The 23,537-nt window shown below is 45.7% G+C and overlaps 2 protein-coding genes across 2 annotated transcripts; both read left to right on the top strand.

Moving 5' to 3' along the window:
- Window positions 1-445: 445 nt before the first annotated feature.
- On the top strand, window positions 446-6,613 carry LOC120679180. Its single transcript, XM_039960685.1, has 5 exons — window positions 446-855; window positions 1,640-1,719; window positions 1,834-2,187; window positions 2,281-4,829; window positions 4,941-6,613. Exons 1-5 carry the CDS (start codon window positions 834-836, stop codon window positions 6,172-6,174), a joined length of 4,239 nt encoding a protein of 1,412 aa, XP_039816619.1. The 5' UTR covers window positions 446-833; the 3' UTR covers window positions 6,175-6,613.
- Window positions 6,614-13,051: 6,438 nt separating this feature from the next.
- On the top strand, window positions 13,052-15,345 carry LOC120679342 (cytokinin hydroxylase-like). The gene is made up of 4 exons (XM_039960911.1): window positions 13,052-13,362; window positions 13,475-13,946; window positions 14,182-14,581; window positions 14,711-15,345. The coding sequence occupies exons 1-4, from the start codon at window positions 13,080-13,082 to the stop codon at window positions 15,143-15,145; spliced, it is 1,590 nt and encodes a 529-aa protein (XP_039816845.1). The 5' UTR covers window positions 13,052-13,079; the 3' UTR covers window positions 15,146-15,345.
- Window positions 15,346-23,537: the final 8,192 nt, after the last annotated feature.

The raw sequence follows: 23,537 nt of genomic DNA, 5'->3' as shown, positions 1-23,537 counted from the left end.
TTCCAGCGCACTGTGCGATACAGGTGGACCCTGCTGCTATTTAATGCAGCGTTGCTCAGCCAGCCAATGGCAGGGTGCGCAAACATCTCCGCGGGCTGAGAGTAGGCGCGTGGCAAATCGCCCGCTCGGCTCTCTCTCCGTTTCTCTCACTTCCACTTCAGTTTTCGCCCATATCTCGTCTATTAGTATACTTTGCTTTAACACAGAATTCCACTTTTCGTGGGATGATTAATCAGATGTTTGTGCTATAGCACCATCTCCCCTGGCCCTGTGGTAACACCCACAAATGAATCCGGTGCATTGGTTTAGGATCTGACAGCTAAGCTCCGTTCATCTAACCTCAACCCTCGAGGGGCAATCCCGTCCATCCCAAACCTGATTCGCGTCATGCCCACCAAGCGAGCGAGGAAAAAGCCAAGTATTAATACGGCGCCTTCGCAAAATCACAGAAAAATATAGTCTTGGTCTTCTCCTCCCAACCGGAGGCGGCGAAGTAGCACAAGGAAGGGATCCAATAAAAAAAGTCGTCACCGGCGGCGACGGCGAAGCGGCTGCGGCGGCAGGCGGAGACAGCAGCGGGAGCCGCGTCAAGGAGGAGGCGCCGCCGATCGATCTGCCCGGCCCGGCGTGGCCAGGGGTCAAAAGCGGAAAAGAGGAGCCGCGGGAATTTCTTCGCACCGGGGCGCACGCAAGGAATCCAGCGAGGACGGGAAGCCATGGGCCGGAAGGGTTCGGATTCTTCCAGCTGAGCCCTGGGAACTCTCGCGCAGGAGCGGGGACAGGAGAGGGACAGAGGCGGAGAGGCTGACGCGGACGCGGCGGCGCTGGGTTTGATGAGGAAAGCTGGAGCCAAAGGTATTTGCAACCTTAGATCTTAGAAATCTGAGTAGCCTGCACGGCTGCTGCTTTGCCGGCCGCCGCCGCCGCCGCGACGCCCGGATTTGGCGGGCGTTCAGAGCCAGCCGCGGCCGCTGCCACCACTGAACCATGGGATCCTCTGGTTTCGTCGTGTGGTGCGGATGAAGGACAGGTTCTCGCCCGCCGGACTTCAGATCTGCTTTCTCTGAGGGGTTCTGGTCTGCTGGTCGCGGATTTCTCCTTCTCAGGTCAACTGACAGGCTTGCTGTTGTTCATCGTCTCTACATGTCTGCTGGGAAGAGCTGTTCATCAGAAATTCGACCGGATTTCAGATCTACGTTCTTTACAGGGGATTAATTGTCTTCAAAGGAGAGGAATTGGTGTTCTCTCTGGTGGAGGCCGATGGCTGATTCCAGAGGGCTGTTGACTTGACTTGTGGAGGAGCTGCTGTGTTTGTTTGTTTGTTTCCTACTGGGTTCAATCCAGGCTGCGGGACCTTACTTTCGGTTTAGCTTCTGGTATTCATTGTGTGCTGCAAGATAAGATTGCTTGTTCGTATTCGTTGGTCTGGAAGTTGAAACCTTTTTCAAAAATTGCCCCGGAGGATTCAATGACTGGCTGATGGTTGACCGGTGGTGGTGGCATGGCTGCGCAGGCGTTCTTTAGTTTTTAACCTCTTGCTTGTGTGCATGCTATGTGGACTGTGATGCTATTATTCTTCAATCAGTACCATAAGCTTTGTGGCGTGGTGCTCCAACCTTATGTTGTTTTTGTTTTCCAGAGGGATCAATTGGATCCAAGGGTGCGGTTGATGTGAATAGTTCACCTGTTTCCACAACAATAGCAGGAAGACCATCTATGGTATGCACATAATTGGCCAACACATTGGTTTCTGTCTTGCATAGACTGTCTGCGTAGCCAAATGCCTGCCAAGTTTTGCCTCATTGTATTTTTATTTTTCTTCTGTATTTGCAGATCAAATTTTGCACTTGCAGTGGAGGGTCATCATCATCATCTTCAGCACTTCGTAGTCTTAAGAACGCAAATATTTCAATGACCTGCAAAGGCTGTACTGGTGAATCAACAACAGGCAGAGGTGGGCCATCATGTAGCAGCAAGCTTAACAATATGAGCTTGGAGCTCCCAAGACCTATAGATCCTGAGGTGAGATGGAAGACTGTAAACAGAAGACAAAGAGCTGCTAGGAAAGCAAGGACCTTCTTTGGGAAAGACAAAATGAACGCTGGAATTGGATCTTTCTATTTATTCGGCAGTGCTACAAATCAAGAGATGGCACAAGAAGATGCACCAGTCTCTGAATCTGAGAAGGTTTTTACTTCTCTCCATTGAAATATAATGAACAATGTCGTCAACACATTCATTTATGACAAATTTATGAATGGTCTAATTTTGTCTTTGCAGCTCGGTGTGTCCATTCTCGGTAGACGCTTTAGTGATCCTGTGGAAAATGTTCCTATAAAGAAGAGAAGGTTTCTTATGGATTCTTCTCCATCGCCTCCACCCACTCCATTGCTACTGGATTCATTTGAAAAAATATTGGGCAGCTCTTCTAGAGGTATCAAATCATATGAGGAGCATTGTAAGATTAAAATGCTAGCAACTGAATGCACGGAGGAGAGAAAAGGTCCTTTTGGTGCTGATGATTTTTCTGGTATATCAATACTAGCCGCCGCAGCTTGTGAGAGTGAGATGGATGGTGACATATTAAATGGAGCATGCTCAAAGTTAGCTGATCCTCTACAAAAAAGAAAGCTGGAAAATACTAGGGGTAGCACTGAATTGAGTCTACTGCATGATATGGAGGATAAGTTAAAAATTCCTGGTGCTTCACATTGCATATATGATAGGCCTCTTGGCTCATCTAATTCTGATCCAGATATGAATCCCTTACTTGCTACCACTCTGTCTAACTCAGAAAATCTTGTTGAATCTGCATCAGCTCTCAAGGTTAATTATTCATCCCATTCTGCACTGAACAGTGCAAACCAAATAGAGGTTGCTTCTGATGCCAAGTCTTCAAGTGTCGCCATGGCTGATAGCTCAGGCAATCCAGAAAAAACCATAGGTTGCTCACAAGATGCAGATACACAAACCAACCATGCCAATGCCACTCGCGATTCTAGGCTGCACTGGGATCTTAATGTTCCCATGGAGGCATGGGACCCCGATTGTGGTGGTGGTGATGATCCTACAGCTGCTACCATAACTGATCATAATGATGATGGAAATGACATAAACAAACCACAGCCATCTCATGATCATTTTGACTCGACAGATGCTTGTGATGTATCTAATAGCCCCGTTGACAAAATTCAAATGGCTGATGTATCGAATGTGTGTGTGACAAAGGGTGAAGGGGATTCTCCTGCTGACAGTTCATCCCACCTTTTGCTCCATCAGTCTTCCCAAAACTTGCAGCTATTGGAATCTGAATCTGTAGGGAATGATGCCCTTGCCAAAACAATGGATTTGCCTGACCAGCAGAACAGATTGGCTACCGTTATGGAGTCACACATAGGATCAAATCCAGAACCAGCTCTTATCATGGAGCATTTTCCTTCACGCGTGGAGAAAATTGATGGTTCACATCCCACATCTGTTGATTGTGAAGGTTTGTCTCATATGTCTTCTGTGAATGGCCATGTAGGATGTAACTCACTCCAAACAAGTGAACTGGGCTCCACAGTGAAACCTTTGGCAAGCAGATTAGTTTCTGAGGAAAGCACAAACCTTCCAATGGTAGCCCCTTTCCATAAAAAAGTTACTGATTTTGGCTGGAGCGACAATAAACTTGAAGAAACTTCTGAACAAACCATATCGGAATCTAAGAACCAGGAGCTTTTGGATGTTGATTCTGGAACTAGTAAAATGGACAAGTCAGTTAGTAAGAACATTGAACATGACACTGATGTATTTTATGTCAACAAGAGCCCTGCAGATGCAGAAAACCTCACTCATCCAGAGGACAACCCAGGGTCTTCTGACTGTGATATGGCTCATGTACATGAGGAAGATGGTGCTGATGCAATGCTTAATTCAAAAGACTCTTTAATTACTTGTGCCAACAGTAGCAGTGCCGAAACATATTACATTTCAGGTATGGCTCCTCAGGTTCCTCTTGCGAGTCCAGAATGCCCCAGACCAGGAGTTACTGATGCCAATAGTATTGTAGATTCACGAGAAAATGAGCATGGGAAGGTTGCATCAAATACTTATTCTGAGCACTGCTATGAAACTGACACATCTCATATTAGCGAAAATCTAGCTGGGTTTGGAAAAGTTGATGTTGAGGAGGATGATTCTCAGTATGAGGATGGAGAACTTAGAGAATCTGGTGATCGTTATTGGGTGGGTGATGGATGTGAAGATGTTAAGCCTGCCAACTGGCATTACCAGGTATCAGACTACAAGAATGGAATAGCCATTCCCCACCTTGCCCCTCTCCCTGTTGACTCTCTTTCAAAGAATGTGGGTATTCGTGTTGATAGTTACAATGAAACACAGAGAAAGGAAGATGTACCTATTTCACCTATCTCGTCTAAGCGTTCATGGTTAACAAACTGTTTAGATGGTGGACCTCTTGCTGATGGAAAGGCTCAAAGTATTCGTTCGAGAGGTGATACTCAGATGTATGGGATAAACCGAGGCCGTGTACCAGTTGGATCTGCGGCAATAGTCAGCCAGTCTGAAAGGTGCAGTGATGGCCTTGGTGATGATCTGTCAAGTATCCGAATGAAGAACACAGGTTGGGATATGTTGCCTGAAGATCAAAAGCACTCTCGACGTGATCCAAAAGATGGGGCTGATTCGTCTAACCATTGTGGTTTGGACTTGTCAGAAACAGCTGGAGATGACAAGTCGTTGCGAAAAATGGGTCTATCAAATAAAGATGTGCAACGTGTGGAGTGGCAAAAGTCATATGACAGACCCCAGAGAAATGAGCTGAGCAGGTAAATTTCGAGTGAATTTGTTTAGTAATCTTACAGGTATTTCATTTCCTGTTAATTTTAGTGTTACGACACCATTGACTAATACTATGATACCCCTTATTTTGGTGCCAGATCTGATGATGGTTATGGCTCAGGCTCAAAAGCTGAAAGGACAATTGACTCTCATAGATCACTTGGCACCTATGATGCATCACGACATATTCAAACAGGCAACCGGGGGCAATGGATGGAAAATTCAAAACATCCTCGTTCTGCTCGGCGAAAATCACCTGAATATTTTAATTATGGTCCATCTGGTCCAAGGAATGCTGCAGAAGCTGCTGTCGCAAAGATGGAGAGCAATGGCTTTGTTGTTGCACCTGATGGCACTTTAGTAAGGGCTGTTGATGCTGCAAATGCTGGTCAGATGGTGAGAAGGATGAGAACTACTTCAAGTAGCTCATACCGCCCTTTATCTGGACGAGGTTCCTCAATTGACAGGGATGGAACTTGCGGGATGTCCAGAGGTCCTGTACATTCAAGGGATGCATCGCCGGAGCGGCACTTTGGTGCGAATAGTAATCGCTCTGGTCGATATGGTCCTGAGATGGAGAAAGATCATACGGGTGGAAATTTGAGTTCAGTCCGTTGCTCGCTGCCGAATAGACAACAAGTCATCCCGGCTGGTAGGGCCTCACTTAACCTTTCGCGTGCTCATAGCAGATCTCCTTCTGGGTCAAGGTCTCGATCCCCACATGACTGGGCATCACCTAGGAACAGAAGGAAGATTATGGCAAATGGAGGTTCAACTTTAAGGAGGAATAGTAGATCTCCACCTAATCACATGGCTAAAGTTAGAATGGGTAGAATGGCTTCACCTAAGCGACAACCTGGATATGATGATCGATCTTTGCGTTACAGTCCTCCATCAAGAAACCACACTTACACACAACATGCTTCTACATGGGTTGATGGAAGGAATGGCTCAACGGTAGATCTTTCTGATCATAATAAAAGATATTCAAGGAGAAGTCCTCCCCCGAGAATTACCTCACGGAATGACAGATTTGATGTAATGGACTCCCAAGGACGATCAAGGTCTGGAGAGTTCTATCGTTCAGCAAATGGAAGACTTCCTTATGGCTGTGATAGGGCAAATAAGCATGATGGGAATGGCGGTGATCAAAGGGAATATGCTGATAGATATGGAAATCATTCTGTCAAGCCATATGACCGTAATGGTGCTGTAAAGCAATTCAGAAATAATACTGGAGATAAATTTCGGACTCGTATTTCTGCTCCCAGATCACCAGAATCCCAAAGAAGGGTGAGTCCTCGGAGATTTGACAGGAGCTTTGAGAGGTAGCTGACTAGCTGGCTGTGAGTTGGCCTGGTAGAACTAGAAAGGATAATAAAAATCCATCTGGATATGTTTGAAGTGAAAAATGCTGCCAATCCTTGATGGAATTCAATTTTAGCAATTTGATAGAGGACTCTCTTTGAAGGCACTGCCTTTGCTGCTTCTGCTGCATGTGTTCAAGGCACAGAATTGCTGGAACCATGCACTTCTTGGGAGGGAATGCAGATTAACTTCACAATTTTCCTGTTTCTGTTTGTAAATATTTATATTGGTAGTAGAATCACAATTACTTCTTTCAGCTTTATAGCTGTTCTTCTTTTTTTGTTTCTGATATTTTCTCACCTTTTTCTTGTGCTCTTTTTAGTGGGCATTATCCCTGTATGAGTTCCATTTAAACATGATCAATCAATTAATTTTGAGCCCTAACACTTTTGTATTTCTTCCACTTCCACTTTTCATATGGCATTTTGTATTATCCGACTGCCAGTGGGCACTGTATTTTGAACTGTTCAATGTATATTCAATTCACAATGCCTGTACCATTTTAAACTCTGCTAAAAAGTTGTACATCTTTAAGGTGAATACTTTTCTTTGCTCATGTTATACATTTTTTTCATTAAATTGACTTCGGGTTTCTTTTTCAAGGCGAAAAGTGGGCTCTTGTACATCCAAGAAGATGGCAAGGTATTCTGGTCATTAGTCTCTTCCATTTTCGAATATACATAAGAGTGGTTATTTTCTGGAGTACTTGAGGTCTGGAGCAATTCTCCAACTCTCCACCTTGAAGCTTGTGCTGCTTACAAGCCCTAATATTCCATTTTGAAAAATATTGGGGACATAGCGCCACCTCCATATGAATTAAGGGGATTGTATACTAGTATTACTGATGTTGCTTTACTGTTATGTATATGTTACATGGTTTAATAGTTAATTTGTTATGAATGCAGAACTTTGAATGTGTTAAATCTAATTTGTTTGGGTTCAAGGTCCTTTAGAGTCCCCGTTAGCCACCGCAACCCCCCCCCCCCCCCCCCCCCCCGGCGTCCTTCCCTGTCTTTGTTGAATGGTTCAAGAGAAGTTCTAATTCTGAACATACTACTCCGTCCCATAAAGACAAAACTTCAGACATATCACTAGTTGTAGAAAATAACCATGTTACCTCTAATTAACTATAATAGTTGTGGCTGGAGATAACATTGTTTATTTGGTTCCTTAGGAACTTAATAAATGTAAATGCACTGGAACCAGAAAAGTAGCATTTACTTAAACATTTGATTGGCTCCATGCCTTCTCAATGCAATTGTTTTTTGGTATTTGATATTGCTTTAATTAGATTGACTTTACTACAATCTAAAATAAGTCTTTGTGGGATAAAATTTGAAGGCTAAACGGATAGTCTTTGCGGGACGGAGGGAGTAGGCGAAAACAATTTGATAGTTTAAGAGGGGGAACAGTAAAGTTGAAACAGTCAATACCCTTTTAGTAGATGATTGTGAACAGTTCAATACAGTTGCATTACAAATTACAGATTTTACATACGGATTGAAAACTTATATGCACTGTATGAAAAATGCAAGTGAAAATATGCCAGGATTTGAATAGCAATTCTTGGCTGGTTGTCGCTAGCCTGTAATCTGTATTAAGTAGGTCACTGACCAACCTAATAACCGAAGGTGTCATGTTGTGCTTCTCAGACATGTAAAGTCTTTGCCTGCAATTAATTGAGACATCTTTAAATAGATACCATTGCATAATGGCCTCATGCTGATTTGGGAAAATATTGATTTGTTTACTAGTTCTGACATGTCACATTGATTTTATATGAAGATTTCATATTATTATGTCAGCAAAACTGACAAGGGTAAAGTCATCAGTCATCGCTAGCCTGGGAAACACATATGGTTATTCAAATAAGTCGTGTTTTCTGTGCTTTTCCCATGTTACAACTTCCGTACCAATTCGATCGATCCATATCTTCATTCTTCACCTACCAACTACCAAGTCTGCAATTAGTAAAAATATGATATGATTTGCTTGGCAACCATATGTGGTGTGTGGTCATAATTAGTGCATACTATTATCAATTTATCATGTTGTATTACATGGCTTATGCAATGTTAATGTTAATAACTTTGTGAAGATGGTTGTTTTGCTGATTGAGATAACCCATTTCATGAAAGCAAAACTGCTGCCTTTGGGTGCTTCAGATAGTGGCATAGTCTGGAACTTGTAACTCCTCTTTTGGCTTCGTTGCATGATGGAGGCCCTAGTATGTCTGTGCACAACTTGAAACATCCAAATAGTGCTGTCACTAGAGACTTTGCAGACTGTTTATTCTTATTTGAAATGGATGACATGTTCAGCATCTCAATTCAACCCTATGGTCTAACAGTAGCGGGACTTCCTGATACCAAATTGTAGTCACTAGGAAAGGCAACAAAAATGGGTTAGAAGTGATGAAAAAAGCAGTCCTTTTTCTGGCTTAAGATGTGACAATAACCCAATAATACTTGAGAATCCGATTCTTTTACACAACTTTTGTATTGCTTAAAAAGCTTTAGAACAGTTTCTATAAAATAGAATACAAATTTAAAAGCTTTAAAAGCATGTATGTTAAAAACTTCGATTATTCCATCCTTTTCTATATGACATCTCTTCCTGTTATCCGATTTCAGTGTTATTAGTCATTTAGATATTCTGGCAGCCATGCCTCCTTGAGTTAGTACAAAGACATTTGTATTGTGCAATGGTTGGAATTATCTACCAACTGAAATAAAGTAACTGCAACTCTCCTTATTTTCTTCTTTTGGGATATATCTATCTTTTTTGTTCTTGGGTGCACTTACCAGATTCTAGGCTCCTCACTAGCTTTGTGCGCATGGGGCCCGGGGGTGACAAGGGCTGATAACTGGTAATTTTGATTTTTGGACTGGTGTTCCATCCGATTTGCACCAGATGTTATATAAATCATATTGGAGCATATGGAAAATTTCAAGGGGGGCAGATAAGAGGTTCCCACTGCAATCAACCAGTATCCAAGATATCTGCATGACAGATCTGGTGTTGCTTGATTGCCTGCAATGCAAACCTTCTGTTATCCAATGACAGTTATGTTCTAGTTTTTGTTGTCCTCCAAATTTTTCTTGCTTTGGTACTACATCCTCTCCTCGTGTAAATTTCTAGGGATCTGATGACAGCACTTATTCACCAGATGCCAATGTTTTATCATCGTTGAGAACAGGGATTTGGCAATTTTGATCAAACTTAAATTTGTAGGGTTCTGAGTACTTCAGATGACAATGCTGTATGCACAGATTTCTGGTTTTTGATAAATGATCCAGTTTAGGGCCAGACTAGAAGTCCCCTTGATTTAGGTTTGTGGTGGAACCATTGTGTTGCTTACTAGCACAGCCAAAGGATACAGTTCTTCGAAACACTTAGCAATTGGTGCAAGCATATTTATTATACACTATGTTACACGGATACTGGTACGGGTATCGGATACGATACGTATCAGATACGCGGATACGCACTTTCCCAAAAAACACTGATACCGGGATACAGCTAGGATAATTAATAATTATATATAAATATCACATAGATATTCAGCAAGTGAGATTTTACTCTTGAGTAACTTTCCCTATACTCAGATGTGCAATACTTGCATGTACATATAACATTACCTCTATAACTAGTATTCTCTAAAAGCACAACTGATTCCACAAGGGGTTCTTCAGTTGCTGCTCATCTAGTTCTAGAGTTCTATTGCAGCAAGTTCACCATTTTGTATCATCTCTTACTACCAAAACAGCATTTGGATGGGCTGATTACTGCTTTGGGCTGTATCCCATCTGGCCCAAAAGTATCGGATACGCGTATCCAAGCAAATACGTATCCGTTTTTTCAGGATACGGCTAGAAACATATCCGAGGTGTATCCGGGGCGTATCCGTATCCGATACGTATCGGATACGGATACGCCACCTCCTAGGAGTATCCGCGTAACAGAGATTATACATACACCGTTTTTTTAAATAAATATACAGACAGTGATTTGTGTCTGGAATACCATTGAGGTTGAAGCTGAAAACTGAAACTGTAGGTCCAATTACTTTTATATTTTGTTTGACTGTCCTGGTAAATTGCTGCAACGTGGCTCCCACTTACCCGATTTGATGAGCTGGTTTTAAAAACAAACGTGATTCTGAAGTCTGAACTGACATACTATCGTTGCTGCAAGCTTGACCTGATACACTTTATGATCGTTTTGATTTGTATCCGGCTATTTCTGCAGGTGTTGGGAACAAGCAGACATTGGCGCGGCGCAGTCCGTGCCTGCCTTGTGGGACATGTCCCGCAACTCTGTTCCAGAAGCCTGGAATAAAAGCTTGCAGAGGCATCCACATGCCAACTTGAAGCAGACCAGGCTGAGAATCTCCTGAACTTGTTGCAAATATTTGCTCCTCTCAAGCCTGTTGAGGAAAATGCTGGAGGTGTGAGGCCGTTCGTGGACCATCCAGACGGTTTCATGGTGGCTACTTGTCACTGAAAAGATGTCGGAAACGCGCTATGGAATTGCGCGAATCAGGTCTCTCTGAGCCCAGTGCAAAGATTCCCAAACCCATTTGATGTACTATTAGATCACGTCTGATTGCGTCCTTGTTTGCAGAATATATTTGTTAGCTTTCATCTTCTCAAGCTGGAGGAAGTCTGGCGAGTGTTTTCAGTGAGATTTGCAACCTTGTTTGGCTGCAAATTCAGGAATGATGCGTCGAAAAATGCGTGTTGTTCGTTCATTGGCAACGCTCGTGAAGGTCGATAAAGTGTAATGTGCTCGTCTGGGCAGTTGAATTAGTAATGCACATCCATCGAAATAAACAAAGGTGCCACTGTCGCCTGGTTGCTCTCCAAAAAAAATCCCAAACTCTCGTCTTGAGTCTTGTAGTCTACGCCCCTTGTGTGTTTCCTTTTCCTGATTCAACAAAGCACCGACATTGTTGCTCAACTGCCAGTCTTGTCACTCTGATCTGATACTTTGTTATAACAAACTTATTCTTGGGGCATTAATTTCTACGAGTACTCCATTTATTTTTGTATAAGATGTAGTTTGGCTGTCAAGTTTGTACTTTGACTAACAATTAGTAACACACGAGTCTACATCATAAAAGTATGTGTTGTATTACAAAATGATACCAACGGATTAATTAAAAATCACTTGATGGGGGGTAAACTTATGGTAAGAATTGGTTTTTTGCAATGTCAAACTATACCATGTACACTGGTACAGCCATACAGGAGACATAATGTCTACTTGGTGGTGTAGAATAAACTCCGAAAACAAATATTCGCTTTATAGCGCAGAAAGCGATTGAAATACTTCATAACATATACAATATCGTTGTCCCCAATTTGCAGTATTCAGCATCCTTGCTTTCTTGTTATCAGGAGATGAAGGAACTCCAAGAATCACCGGATTAGTAGAACTGCAGAACAGAACACCCAACAGTCAGTGAATTAGTAGGCTGCAGAACAAGCCTTCCACAACGTTCAGTAGAACACACACTCTGTCAAGCGAAGAAAGACTGCTTGACATGTGAAGAGGTGCAGTGCATGTTCCACAGATATGAGGTTCAGAAGCCAAATACATCCGCCTCGCTTCAAATTTAAGTGGCAACTGAAACCAAGGGACAAGTTCTTATTCCAATGAATTTTGTAATCTCAACTTCCAACTTTGAGTTTCAGGTGCATTCCACTCAACTCACTAAAAAAGACCCTGTGGCCTTTGACCTCTATGGTTTTGATGTCTAGAGGTTTGTGATACATCCTATTCGGACCCTACTGTTTCTGAAGTTAGACCCTTCAGAAGTGACTTAACCACAACAGTTTTATGCTACTTGCATCAAGTGGAGGGTAGCAATGTTCCTTATAAGAGCCTTTGTTTCAGAGAATCATCTATGCTGAATGACTGAAAGTGAGGAGAATAGAATAAAGTCTCTGGGAAATATTTCTTTAACAGAATGACTTTGCCGAATGCTTACACAACAAGCATTTCAACTTCTGAATTCTGATAAAATTTCCTTGGAATGGACTCCGGCCTTTGATTAACATTAATAGTAATCATGATTCAAATGTGAAGTTGCTGATGCTATAGGATACTCATAGTTGCCTCTTCTTCACCTTCTTCCTCAGTAGTTTAAATTAAATAATAATAATAATGGAAAACTCTGCAGCTGCGAATTTTGATAACTGAATGAAATGACCAGATCTTTGTACCCCACCCACTGCAAGCTTATCATGACTCTAATGAAAACCGTAAGCCCAAATCAAGGTGTCAACTGAAATGCCGTTGCCATAAACAATCTGTTTCAATATTGAAGATATGCTGCCTCTTTTTACTTAGTGGCAGGATTGATTGCCAACCAGTTGTACTTAACTAATGTAGTTATCTTAACCATGCCGGTTCGCCAACTTTATGCCCAAGCACTCCCCCCTCCCCCACTAACGCACTACAAACTACTCTCAAATTCACCAATTTGGCCCCCTCTTTTCGGTCAAAAGTCAGTCAAGAACACCTTTCTCCCGCTTAGTTGATCGCCACCGTTGCATAAACAAACAAGTACGTTCGGCGAGCGAAAAACTATATGAAGGACAAGAATTTGTTTGATCCATACTAAATTTAATTTTGAACTGTTTCTTGCGAAATTCTAGATAGGCCGTAGAAAAGGCGAAACCTCGAATGTGAGATGGGACCTAGTGACCAACCAAACCAGTGAAGAAAGGATTTAACATTGCTAGGCGTTGTTAGTTGCAACTTTGGGATGTGCCACACCCCGTTATATATATACAACCAGGATGCCTAGTGCAAGCTGCCACTGGCACTGGCAGTTGGGAACAAAACAAGCAGGCCACGAGATGGCATTGGGCGTAGCCGGCCTCGTGCTCGCATTGCCACTCTTGTTCTTGCTGGCAAGGGCCGCATGGGTCACCGTCACCTGCTACTACCTCACGCCGATGAGGATCCGGAGGATCCTTGCCGGCCAGGGCGTCCACGGCCCGCCGCCGCGCCTCCTCGTCGGGAACCTCCGCGACGTGTCTGCCCTCGTCGCCAGGGCCACCGCCGGTGACATGGGCTCGCTCAGCCACGACATCGTCGGCCGCCTCCTGCCTCATTACGTCCGTTGGTCCAAGATGTACGGTGAGTACATGTCGCTGGTCGACGTTGCATTGAGATTGCCGGCCGGCCGGCCGGGCCGGCGGCGCCGGGGCGCAGATCGCTGACCGGAGCGGCTTTGCTCGGCGTGCTGCAGGGAGGATCTTCGTGTACTGGTACGGGAGCGAGCCGCGGGTGTGCGTGACGGACGCGGGCATGGTGCGGGAGCTGCTGTCGTCGAGGCACGCGCACGTCACCGGCAAGTCGTGGCTGCAGCGGCAGGGCGCCAAGCACTTCATCGGCCGCGGCCTGATCATGGCCAACGGCGCCACCTGGTGGCATCAGCGGCACGTCGTGGCGCCGGCGTTCATGGCCGACCGGCTCCGGGGCCGGGTCGGGCACATGGCGGAGTGCGCCCGGCAGACGGTGCGCGCGCTGCGGGAGGCGGTGGCGCGGGGCGGGAACGAGGTCGAGGTGGGCGCGCACATGGCGAGGCTCGCCGGCGACATCATCGCGCGCACCGAGTTCGACACCAGCTACGACACCGGCAAGCGCGTCTTCCACCTCATCGAGGAGCTGCAGCGCCTCACCGCGCGATCCAGCCGCTACCTCTGGGTCCCCGGCAGCCAGTGAGCACCATGACCATGACAAGATCCTCTTCCTCGCTCTCTGCTTCCGCGTCCAGACACAGACACAAACAGAACATTGCCAAAAAGCAGTAGCGCCGCGGCGGCAACAGTGTTCGCGGACAAGTGGGACCCACCACGCAGTGAAACTGTCGGATGGGCCCCATTTGTCAGCGGAGACATGCCTTTTCATTTTTTTTTGTCTTTTCTAACCATGTTATTTTTAAAAAAAATTCAGGTATTTTCCGAGCAAATACAGGCGGGAAATAAAGCGGCTGAACGGGGAGCTGGAGCAGTTGCTCAAGGAGTCCATCCAGCGCAGCCGCGAGATCGCCGACGAGGGCCGGGCGCCGTCGCCAGCGTGCGGCATGGGCCTCCTCGGGATGCTGCTGGCCGAGATGGAGAAGAAGAAGAAGGCCAGGTCCGGCAGCGGCGAGCTGGGGTACGACACCCAGACGATCGTTGACGAGTGCAAGACGTTCTTCTTCGCCGGCCACGAGACGTCGGCGCTGCTCCTCACCTGGGCCATCATGTTGCTCGCCATGAACCCGTCGTGGCAGGACAAGGCGCGCGCCGAGGTCGCGAGCGTCTGCGGCGACGCCCCGCCCACCGCCGACCACCTCCCCAAGCTCTCCGTGGTAAGCCTAATTAAGCCCCCTGATTCCCGGCGGCGAACCGGCCGCGCGTTCGATCCAGCATCCCACCGCCGTCCACGCCGGCCACCACTGCTTATCAAGTAACGCTCCTGCCATCCATACTATGCGCAGCTGCAGATGGTGATCAACGAGACGCTGCGGCTGTACCCGCCGGCGACGCTGCTGCCGCGGATGGCGTTCGAGGACATCACGCTCGGCGCCGGCGAGCTGCGCGTGCCCCAGGGCGCCTCGGTGTGGATCCCGGTGCTCGCCATCCACCACGACGAGGCCGTGTGGGGCGCGGACGCGCACGAGTTCAGGCCGGACCGGTTCGCGCCGGGGCGCCCGCGGCCGTGGGCGGGGCGGTTCCTGCCGTTCGCGTCGGGCCCCCGCAACTGCGTCGGCCAGGCGTACGCCATGGTGGAGGCCAAGGTCGTGCTGGCCGTGCTGCTCGCCAGCTTCCGGTTCGGCATCTCCGACGAGTACCGCCACGCGCCGGTGACCGTGCTCACGCTCCGGCCGCGCCACGGCGTGCCCGTGCGGCTGCTGCCACTGACACGACTGTAGTAGTAGTTGGCCTCGCAGTTCTGGCTGCGTAAGTTCGCGTGACGTTTTGCTCCCGGACACGCTGTTCTTGGTTCTTTACAATTTTGGGACATTTTTGTTTTTTGATTTTGATTTTTTCTACTTGGTTAGAGGGAAAAAATTTTGTGCGTGGTTCAGGTCTGACATGTACAAATAATAACATTGCGCATCTTTCCTGCGTATTCGAGGAAAAAAATAACAATATGAATTGAATCTCATCTCCATATCAAACACACAGTAAATTAGAGATGCAAATGATACCTCTTAGGGTATCCATTGCCCCTCTTTAGTTCAAAGTTTGTACTAGTTTTTCAAAATAAACTCTCATTTTAAAAAATTAGTACAAACTTTTTGAATTAAAGAGGGGCAATTGATACCCTTAGACATTTATTTGCACCCCTACAGTAAAGAATACTTTTTTGATAATCTCCACAAGTGGGGCACGAGTGTGATGCTGATTCATAATTGCCCACTTGAGCTGTACAGCTGCTGCAAATGTTCATCCGTAAGTTGGAGCTTAATCCAGCCATAGGATTATACTTTATTACAAATAAACAAGTCTAAGGATTTCGTACCCTAAATTAAGACCCTAGAGGCTGCATACTTAATTAATGGGGGCATAAAAGCAAAACTAATTTCATGAGGTAGTTAGGAGGATAGGCAGTGGCAAAGGCAAACTGCCAATGTTTCAGAAGCACACGATTTCTCCTTATTACCATTCCATCACACACCAATTTCTAATGATAATGGGAGGATAACCTTTCCTCTGAAGATGATTTTTAGATGTGTTCCATTTAAATAAATAAAATTAATTGCTAGAGAGTGGCCGTTTTAGACGCCCGCCTCTCATAATGAGGATTTCCAGAGGCAGTTTGTGACCTCTGGGCTCTCTGGCATATTGCATAGGCAGGTCTCTTGTGATCGCCTTCCGTAGTAAAAATGGCATTTTTGAAATAATTTTTGTAGTAGTGCGCCACGTATTTGTAGAGTTAGAAAATTTTATGATTCTTTCCATGATGCCCCCACATCGAAGGAGCAAGCAGCCCAAATTTTGGAGTACTTTGTTCACTTATTTTGCCGCTGGTATTCTTGCGCATTAATGATAGCAACGTGTGTTGGCTTTTTATGTGGCTTTCAACATTTGTTCATATGCTATGAAACCAATCGGAATTATTCATATACATTGATAGGGAATAGTTAATGCAGAATTCAACTCAAGACGTCGAGCACGTCATGTCGGAATACGGCACATGTGTTCTTGGAACTACTATATATTTTGGACTCGCCAAATTGGCTTGTCTGATCGTGGATGATGACATAGTTCAGGAGTCATATTGAGGTTTTCTAGAATACATGTGGAATACTCGTAATATCTGAAAGTGGAGTCTATAAATAAATTCCGACCCTCTAGTCTCAAAATGTATTATCCGTGGCACCACGGATAAGGTAGAGAAATAGATGTAGACCGTATATATCCGTACAAATAAACCCTATAGTGTGAAATGTTATTATGAGAGCATTATAAATTGGGAGAATTGTGTCTCTTGCTAAAGAAAAAACATAAGACCTTGAGTATCTATGCTAAGTTTGCATATATATACACCGGCCAGTGCATTCAACTTAAAAGTCTAAGCTAATGGAAAGGAGGTGGAGAACTTGGAGGCTTCTCAGGCTTCAGAGATAGGATATGCAAAAAAATTATTTTGTTAAATCCTGTTAATTGTCTATGGTTTAAACTAATTAAAAAACTCTGTCGTTTAATAACACGAAAGATTTAGCTGATGAGAAACATAGGAAATTCATTTACACTACTTCATATGTATCTACCTATAGACAGATCAGAGTAAAGAAATAAACTTATAACTCACGAGATATCATCCATTTCTAATCTATATCAGATCAAACGCGTTGGTCATGCACGTACTCTCTGTCGTTGCTTACCAGAACCAAATCCCATGTGTTTCTAGTTTCTACTAGGCGGTACTTGCACTAGGATAGCAGGATGGAACCAAAGTGGTGAAACTGTAGTGTGCGGTCCACTCCTTAGTTGCGACTTGCGAGCATAGCATCATGCTAGTCGTCTCTCTCTCTCTCTCTCTCTCTCTCTCTCTCTCTCTCTCTCTCTCTCTCTCTCTCTCTCTCTCTCTCTCTCTCTCTCTCTCTCTCTCTCTCTGTGTGTGTGTGTGTGTGTGTGTGTGTGTGTGTCTCTGCAAATTCAACTCAGTTGGTGGCTAACAAAAAAGTGAGATAGAAAGTTCTATAAAGCATATCTAAGGCCTATATAAGACATTGTTTTTCCCTATTCTTGAAGAGTTATAAAAGAAAGCACTCCCCTATTGCCACTGGCTATTCCCACTTTGTCAGATCAATTTAGTTTTGTTCCACCGGTCAGCCACTTGTTGTGAACCGGGGTAGTACACATAACTTATTAGGAGATGGAATCAAAGTTTAGCTTTGTTTTTGTATTGTTAAAAACATAATGACCCTACAGCTATAAAAAGCTCCCAATCAAGAATGTATCCAGCATCAGCTGTTTTTTTTTGCTCTAAGTGCTTATGTTGTCTACTTGTCTATAATTATTCAGCATCATGGACATCTCTTGTCCTCTGTGTTAATTAATCAAGTATTCCATTTCTATGTGCTCCGATCCACTGCGTCAAACCCTGATCATTGCTCTCCCTCAATTTCAACTTACAACACGTAGTTGGACAAGACATGGTTTGGCCTGAAATTGCCTACAAATTAAAATTACACCATGATAGTTAATTTCTCTTTCCATATCATATACATCAACAAAATTACCATCATATGTAGTATATTGCAGTGTCAACTTTTGTCAAACATTTATGTATTATTAATTAGATGAACTTGTTGACACAGATCATGAAGTTTGAGTCTTGAAATACACATTATTAAAAAAAATTTAGGGGCGGATAAAAACATATTTTAGGAATGGGTGCAGTACCCACTCCTACTACTCGTAGTTAAAAATCAATTTGTAGGGACATATAACGTGTCAGTTCCTACAAATGCATTTGTAGAGGCGGACTATGGTATCACCCGCAACTACAAATCAATTTGTAGGGCGCGTATGTAGGGTCGAGATGGCAGACTAGAGGGGGTGAATAGTCTTTTTTAAAACTGAAAAGCACAAGCTTACCAAAATAAATGCGGAAATAAACTAATCGGTCTAGCCAAGACTACACCCCTCAATCTAGCACAAGCACCATACAAAAGATCCTAATTGAGCAACTAAGGTGCCAAACTAGGTAGATCTCATCTATTGCAAGATCACACAAGCCTATGCAACTAGTCCTCAAACAAGTGAGAGAAACTACTTTACTACACAAGTAAACTAGTTATACAAGAGCAACTACAACTCACTAGTACAAGTATATGAGCAAGTAAATACAAGCTTAGTGAGAAGAATTGCAAAGCAATTGGAAGAACAAGTCGACACGGTGGTTTTTATCTTGAGGTTTAGTGGTTTGCCAACCACTTCATCCTCATTGAGGCAAGCCCAAGGTTGCCGCCGATCCTCTTGCTAGTGGTGACTCTCAAGTTACACTCTCCCACATGGAGTGCTCACCATGAGCTCTAGCACTTGATCTGACCAGACTACTTAACACTCTTTCCACCTTGATTCTACTAGAGTTGCTCTTCGCGTCCCCTGCGGGGCGAGCACAACACCCCTCACAATCACAGCCCCGGAGCCTTGCACAATCTTCTTGCAAGCTTCACGGAGACTCCACGACCATCAAGCCGTCTAGGAGGTAGCAACCTCCAAGAGTAACAAGCACCACCAGCTTGCAACTCGATCACCTAGTGCAATCATTCAATGCAACACATAAGAATCACTCTCTCACTTAGCGAATATGATAGTACTACAAAAATTGATTTACTGCGATCTTTTTTTAGCACCTCCGAGGCAGGCAGAAAAAATAACCGTCTCGGTTAAGCATTAACCAAGGTGGTCATTTCTTATTAATCGAGGCGGTTAAAGAAACCGCCTCACAAAAATACATTAACCGAGGCGGTGACCATTAAAACGTCTGCCTCGGTTAATACCCCTATTTTCGGAGCGGACACCTTATAAAGACCCACCTCGGTTAATAGAATGAGCCCAATTAAAGCCCATATGAGCCCGATTATTGGGAAGACTATATAACTCAAGCAAAGCCATAAGCCTACTCTCTCTCTCTCTCCCTCCCTCCCTTCCTCCCCCCTCCCTCCCCTCATGCGCATCAGCCCTCCACTCACCTCCCTCCCTCTCCTCCCACCATGCAGATCCGACAGCAGAGCAGCGATGAGGTGGCGGCGCGGCCTCGCCGGCTCGGCCGCATGGCGGTTGTGGGGCGCGCAGCGCGGATTAGGTGGCGGGGTGGCTGCTCGGGCTTGGCCGGTTCGGCGGCTCGCCAATGCGGCGGTGCGGATCCGACAGCAGGGCGGCGACATGGGCTCGGCGGTGCAGATCCGCGGGGTGGCAGTGTGGGCGCACTGGGATCCGGCGGCGGCGTGCAAGCAGTGGCGGCGGCAAGACGCGGCGGCCTGTACGGGGCGGCGGTGCCGGATGTGGCAGTGGCGGGATGCGGCGGCAGCGGGACGCGGCAGCTAGACATGGCAGCGACGGTCGATGTGCTCATGATGGGCTCGACAGGCTTTTCCTTTTTTTTTAATTTGTTATGTGATTAACCGAGGCGGGCAACACAACTGCCTCGGAAAATAGGTCATTTACTGTGACCTTAGATCCAAGGTGGTTGGGGTTGCCTGTCTCGGTTAATAGTTTTTTACTACCTTGAAAAATATTTTTTGTAGTAGTGTGATTAGCACTAACCACAAGTGAGTTGGAGGGCTCCCAAGCACTCGGCATTGCATGAGGCTTATCCTTTAGTAGCGTCGGTTCAACCAGTCCTATTGGGTCTTCTCATCCTTGATCACCTTAACTTTTTCCTAATGCATCGACGCTCTCAATTCCACACTACTTCAATTCTGGATTAAGCGAGGCACTTTAAAAAGGCCTCTGAGGCGGGCACAAAATATAACCGCCTCTGTTAATGCCCAACATTAATAGAGGCGGTCATTTCTGCAGGGTCGAGATGGCGGACTAGAGGGGGGTGAATAGTCCTTTCTAAAATTTTAAATGTTGTCGGCTAACCGAAACAAGTGCGGAATTAAACTAATTGATCTAGTCAAGACTACACCACTCTATCTATAATTTGCACCTTACAAACGATCCTAATTGAGCAACTAAGGTGCCGGGCTAGGTAGAGCTCACCTACACAATTCTAATTTGCAAGGTCACACAAACCTATGCAACTAGTACTCAAACAACCGGGGAGCTCTTACACATACTAGTAGTTCTCAAAAGCAAGGCTACACAAGCCAAACTAGATAGTTCAAAAATACTTAGCTACACAAAATAAGCAAGACAACTAATTAAGCTACACAAGATAATTAGCTACACTAAGATCTCTACTTCTATGCTACACAAGCAAGAAGATGATTAGCAAGCTACACAAGCTAACTAATCACTAGAGCAACTACACAAGCACAAGATATATATGAATGTAAAAGCAAGGCTTGTGATTTGGAGAATGCAAACCACCGAGAATAGTAGACAAAGTTGACACGGTGATTTTTATCCCGAGGTTCATTTGGTTGCCACCAAGCTAATCCCCGTTGAGACAAGCTCCAAGGTTGCCGCCGATCCTCTTGCTAGTGGTGATTCTCAAGTCACACTCTCCCACGTGGAGTGCTCACACCGAGCTCTAGCACATGATCCGGCCGGACCACTTGTTGCTCTTCGCGTCTCACTCAACTAGAGTTGCTCTTCGCGGCTCCCGCGGGGTGAGCACAATACCCCTCACAATCTCTTCTCCGGAGCACCGCACAATCTTCTTGCGGGCTTCACAACGGAGACACGCCACCAAGCCGTCTAGGAGGTGGCAACCTCCAAGAGTAACAAGCACCACCGGCTTGCAACTCGATCACCTAGTGCCAATTCCTTGCAATCTCTCAATGCAATGCACTAGAATCGCTCTCTCACTTAGCAAAAATGATTTGCACTAAACTCAAGTGAGTTGGAGGGCTCTCAAGCACTCTCACACAAGGACACCAAGTCCCCAATGTGCTCAACCTCTCAAATGGCCGGCCACCACCTCTATTTATAGAGGGAAGTCCCAAACTAGCCGTTACACTCAAATCCCGTGAAAATAGAGGTTTCGTGGACTGTCTGCCTCACAGAGACCGGACCGTCCGCCATTCAAAACCAATGGCTAGAACTGCAATGATTGCGTGTCAGAGTCTGACCGTAAGAGCCCTTCGCAGACTGTCCGCGCCCTAGGGGCGGACCGTCCACCGTTCAAACACTCCGAACACTCAGAGAGACAGCGTCTCTGGGCAAACTGAAAGTTGAGGGGCAGACCGTCCGCCCTTCACTTTGTGCAAACCACCAGAACCTGCAAGGTTTCTGTCCCAGAAATTTTAGTAGGAGGCGGACTGTCCGCAGTACAATTTGGACACCCAAGATAGAACTACCAAGTTTCTGCGCCCGTTTCAGCTTTTAAAGGCGGACCGTCCGCCCCCAGGGGCGGACGGTCTTCCGTTCACTTTGGATCACCATACAGAGCCAAGAACGGTTCTGTTCGAGCTCAAACGAATCAACGGCGGACAGTCCTCCATCCTGAAGCGGACCGTCCGCAGGTATATTTCCAGCAGAAATGTACCTCGGTAAAATGGCCATAACTCTTAGCTCCGATGTCCAAATTAGGTGATCTTGGACTCTATGGAAAGTTTATTCAGAGGACTACACAACCCAACTGAATATTTGATCCAAAACAAAATGGCTCAAACCAGTATTCCACTCCAAGATCCAACCTAGTTTCCAGAGAATACCGAAAAACCTTTCTTGCTTCCCCAAGTTGATCAACATCAACTCCAACACCTTCTCCTTTGCAAATGTGCCAACAACACCAAGTGAACAACACTATGTGCATGTGTGTTAGCATTTTCACAATCATTTTCAAAGGATTTTCACTTGATGTCACCACGCCACTCGATCCTAGCAACATCGCAATGTTAGATCGCTCAAGTGGCACTAGATGACCGATATGCAAACAAGTTTGCCCCTCTTGATAGTACGGCCATCTATCCTGAATCCGGTCATGCACTTCTACACAACCTTTGACCGGTGAAATGAAATGCCCTACAAGTCATACCTTTGCCTTGCGCATTCCATTTCATCTTCCCAAATGTTGATGCCACACAAGCACCAAACTCCATCAAACCTTTTGATCATCATCATGAGTCAACACTTGGCTTGATCTTCCTTGAATGATATGATCCACTCCATATCATCACATGACCTCTTTGGTTCATCGATCTTGACCTTGCTCGCTCTTCACCGTCACTTCGGTCCATCGGTGCCAAGTCTTACCCAAGCTTCACCGCCTCGCGGTCCATCACTTCAAAGTATTGACTTGCCCTTCGCCATTGCAACCGGTCCATCAAGCCAAGCCTTGTCTTGATCTTCTCCACTTTGGTCACATGACTCCATGTCATGTCTCATATGCAATGAGTTCCTCCATCACACTATATAAGCATAGCATCAACACTTAGCCATTTCTCCTCCATGGCACATGTTGCTCATACTAGTATTTTTGTGTGGACTAATCACCTGTGTATCTCAACATAAATACTTATTAGTCCACCTAAGTTGTCACTCAATTCCAAAACCAAACAAGGGCCTTTCAGTTTCCTATTAATAGAGGTGGTCAACTATAACATTACCGGCTCTGTTAATCATCATATTTTCAGAGACGGTCCACTTAAACAGCCCGCCTCAGTTAATGGGCCGAGCCCAGAAAAACCCAACTTGGCCCGATAGATGCTCCAAGTATATATACATGAAGCTAACCCTAACCCACCACTCCTCCCTCATTCCCCATCGTGTGCCGCCCCCTCCCTCTGCACTCTCTCTCTACAGTCCCTCCCTCTCCTCTTCTCTCCGCCCCTGCCTCTCCTCTCCCTGTCGGCACCGACGGTGGCAGGTGGCGGCGCGCAGAAGGCAGCGCGCGGCTGGGATCCAGCGGCCACGGGTGTGGACACGCGGGATCCGGTGGCCACAGCTGGGATCCGACGGCCGCGGGTGTGGAGCTCGGGATCTAGCCGTGGAGCTACGTGATCCGGTCGGCACGGACGCTGGCGAGTGGCGGCCGTGGGCGGGCCACGGCGGGCAAGCGGCCACGTTCACGGCAGGCGGCAGTGGCGGCATCCGCACACGGCTCGGGCGTGCCGGAGGGGCGCACGGGCCATGATGGGCTCGCCGGGCCCGTCCCTTTTTTATTTTTTATTCAATTAACAGAGGCTGTTATGG

Source organism: Panicum virgatum, chromosome 6N (genome assembly GCF_016808335.1).
Source record: "Panicum virgatum strain AP13 chromosome 6N, P.virgatum_v5, whole genome shotgun sequence".
Lineage (NCBI taxonomy): Eukaryota > Viridiplantae > Streptophyta > Magnoliopsida > Poales > Poaceae > Panicum > Panicum virgatum.
This window is presented reverse-complemented; position numbering and strand designations above follow the sequence as displayed.

Bases quoted from the DNA above. Each gene is read 5' to 3' on its own strand.
- LOC120679180 (XM_039960685.1), top strand. From the start codon at position 834: ATGAGGAAAGCTGGAGCCAAAG. The intron at 856-1,639 runs GTATTTGCAACC...TTTGTTTTCCAG, and splicing joins GAGGAAAGCTGGAGCCAAAG to AGGGATCAATTGGATCCAAG. The intron at 1,720-1,833 runs GTATGCACATAA...CTGTATTTGCAG, and splicing joins TAGCAGGAAGACCATCTATG to ATCAAATTTTGCACTTGCAG.
- LOC120679342 (XM_039960911.1), top strand. From the start codon at position 13,080: ATGGCATTGGGCGTAGCCGGCCTCGTGCTCGCATTGCCACTCTTGTTC. The intron at 13,363-13,474 runs GTGAGTACATGT...GGCGTGCTGCAG, and splicing joins CCGTTGGTCCAAGATGTACG to GGAGGATCTTCGTGTACTGG. The intron at 14,582-14,710 runs GTAAGCCTAATT...TACTATGCGCAG, and splicing joins ACCTCCCCAAGCTCTCCGTG to CTGCAGATGGTGATCAACGA.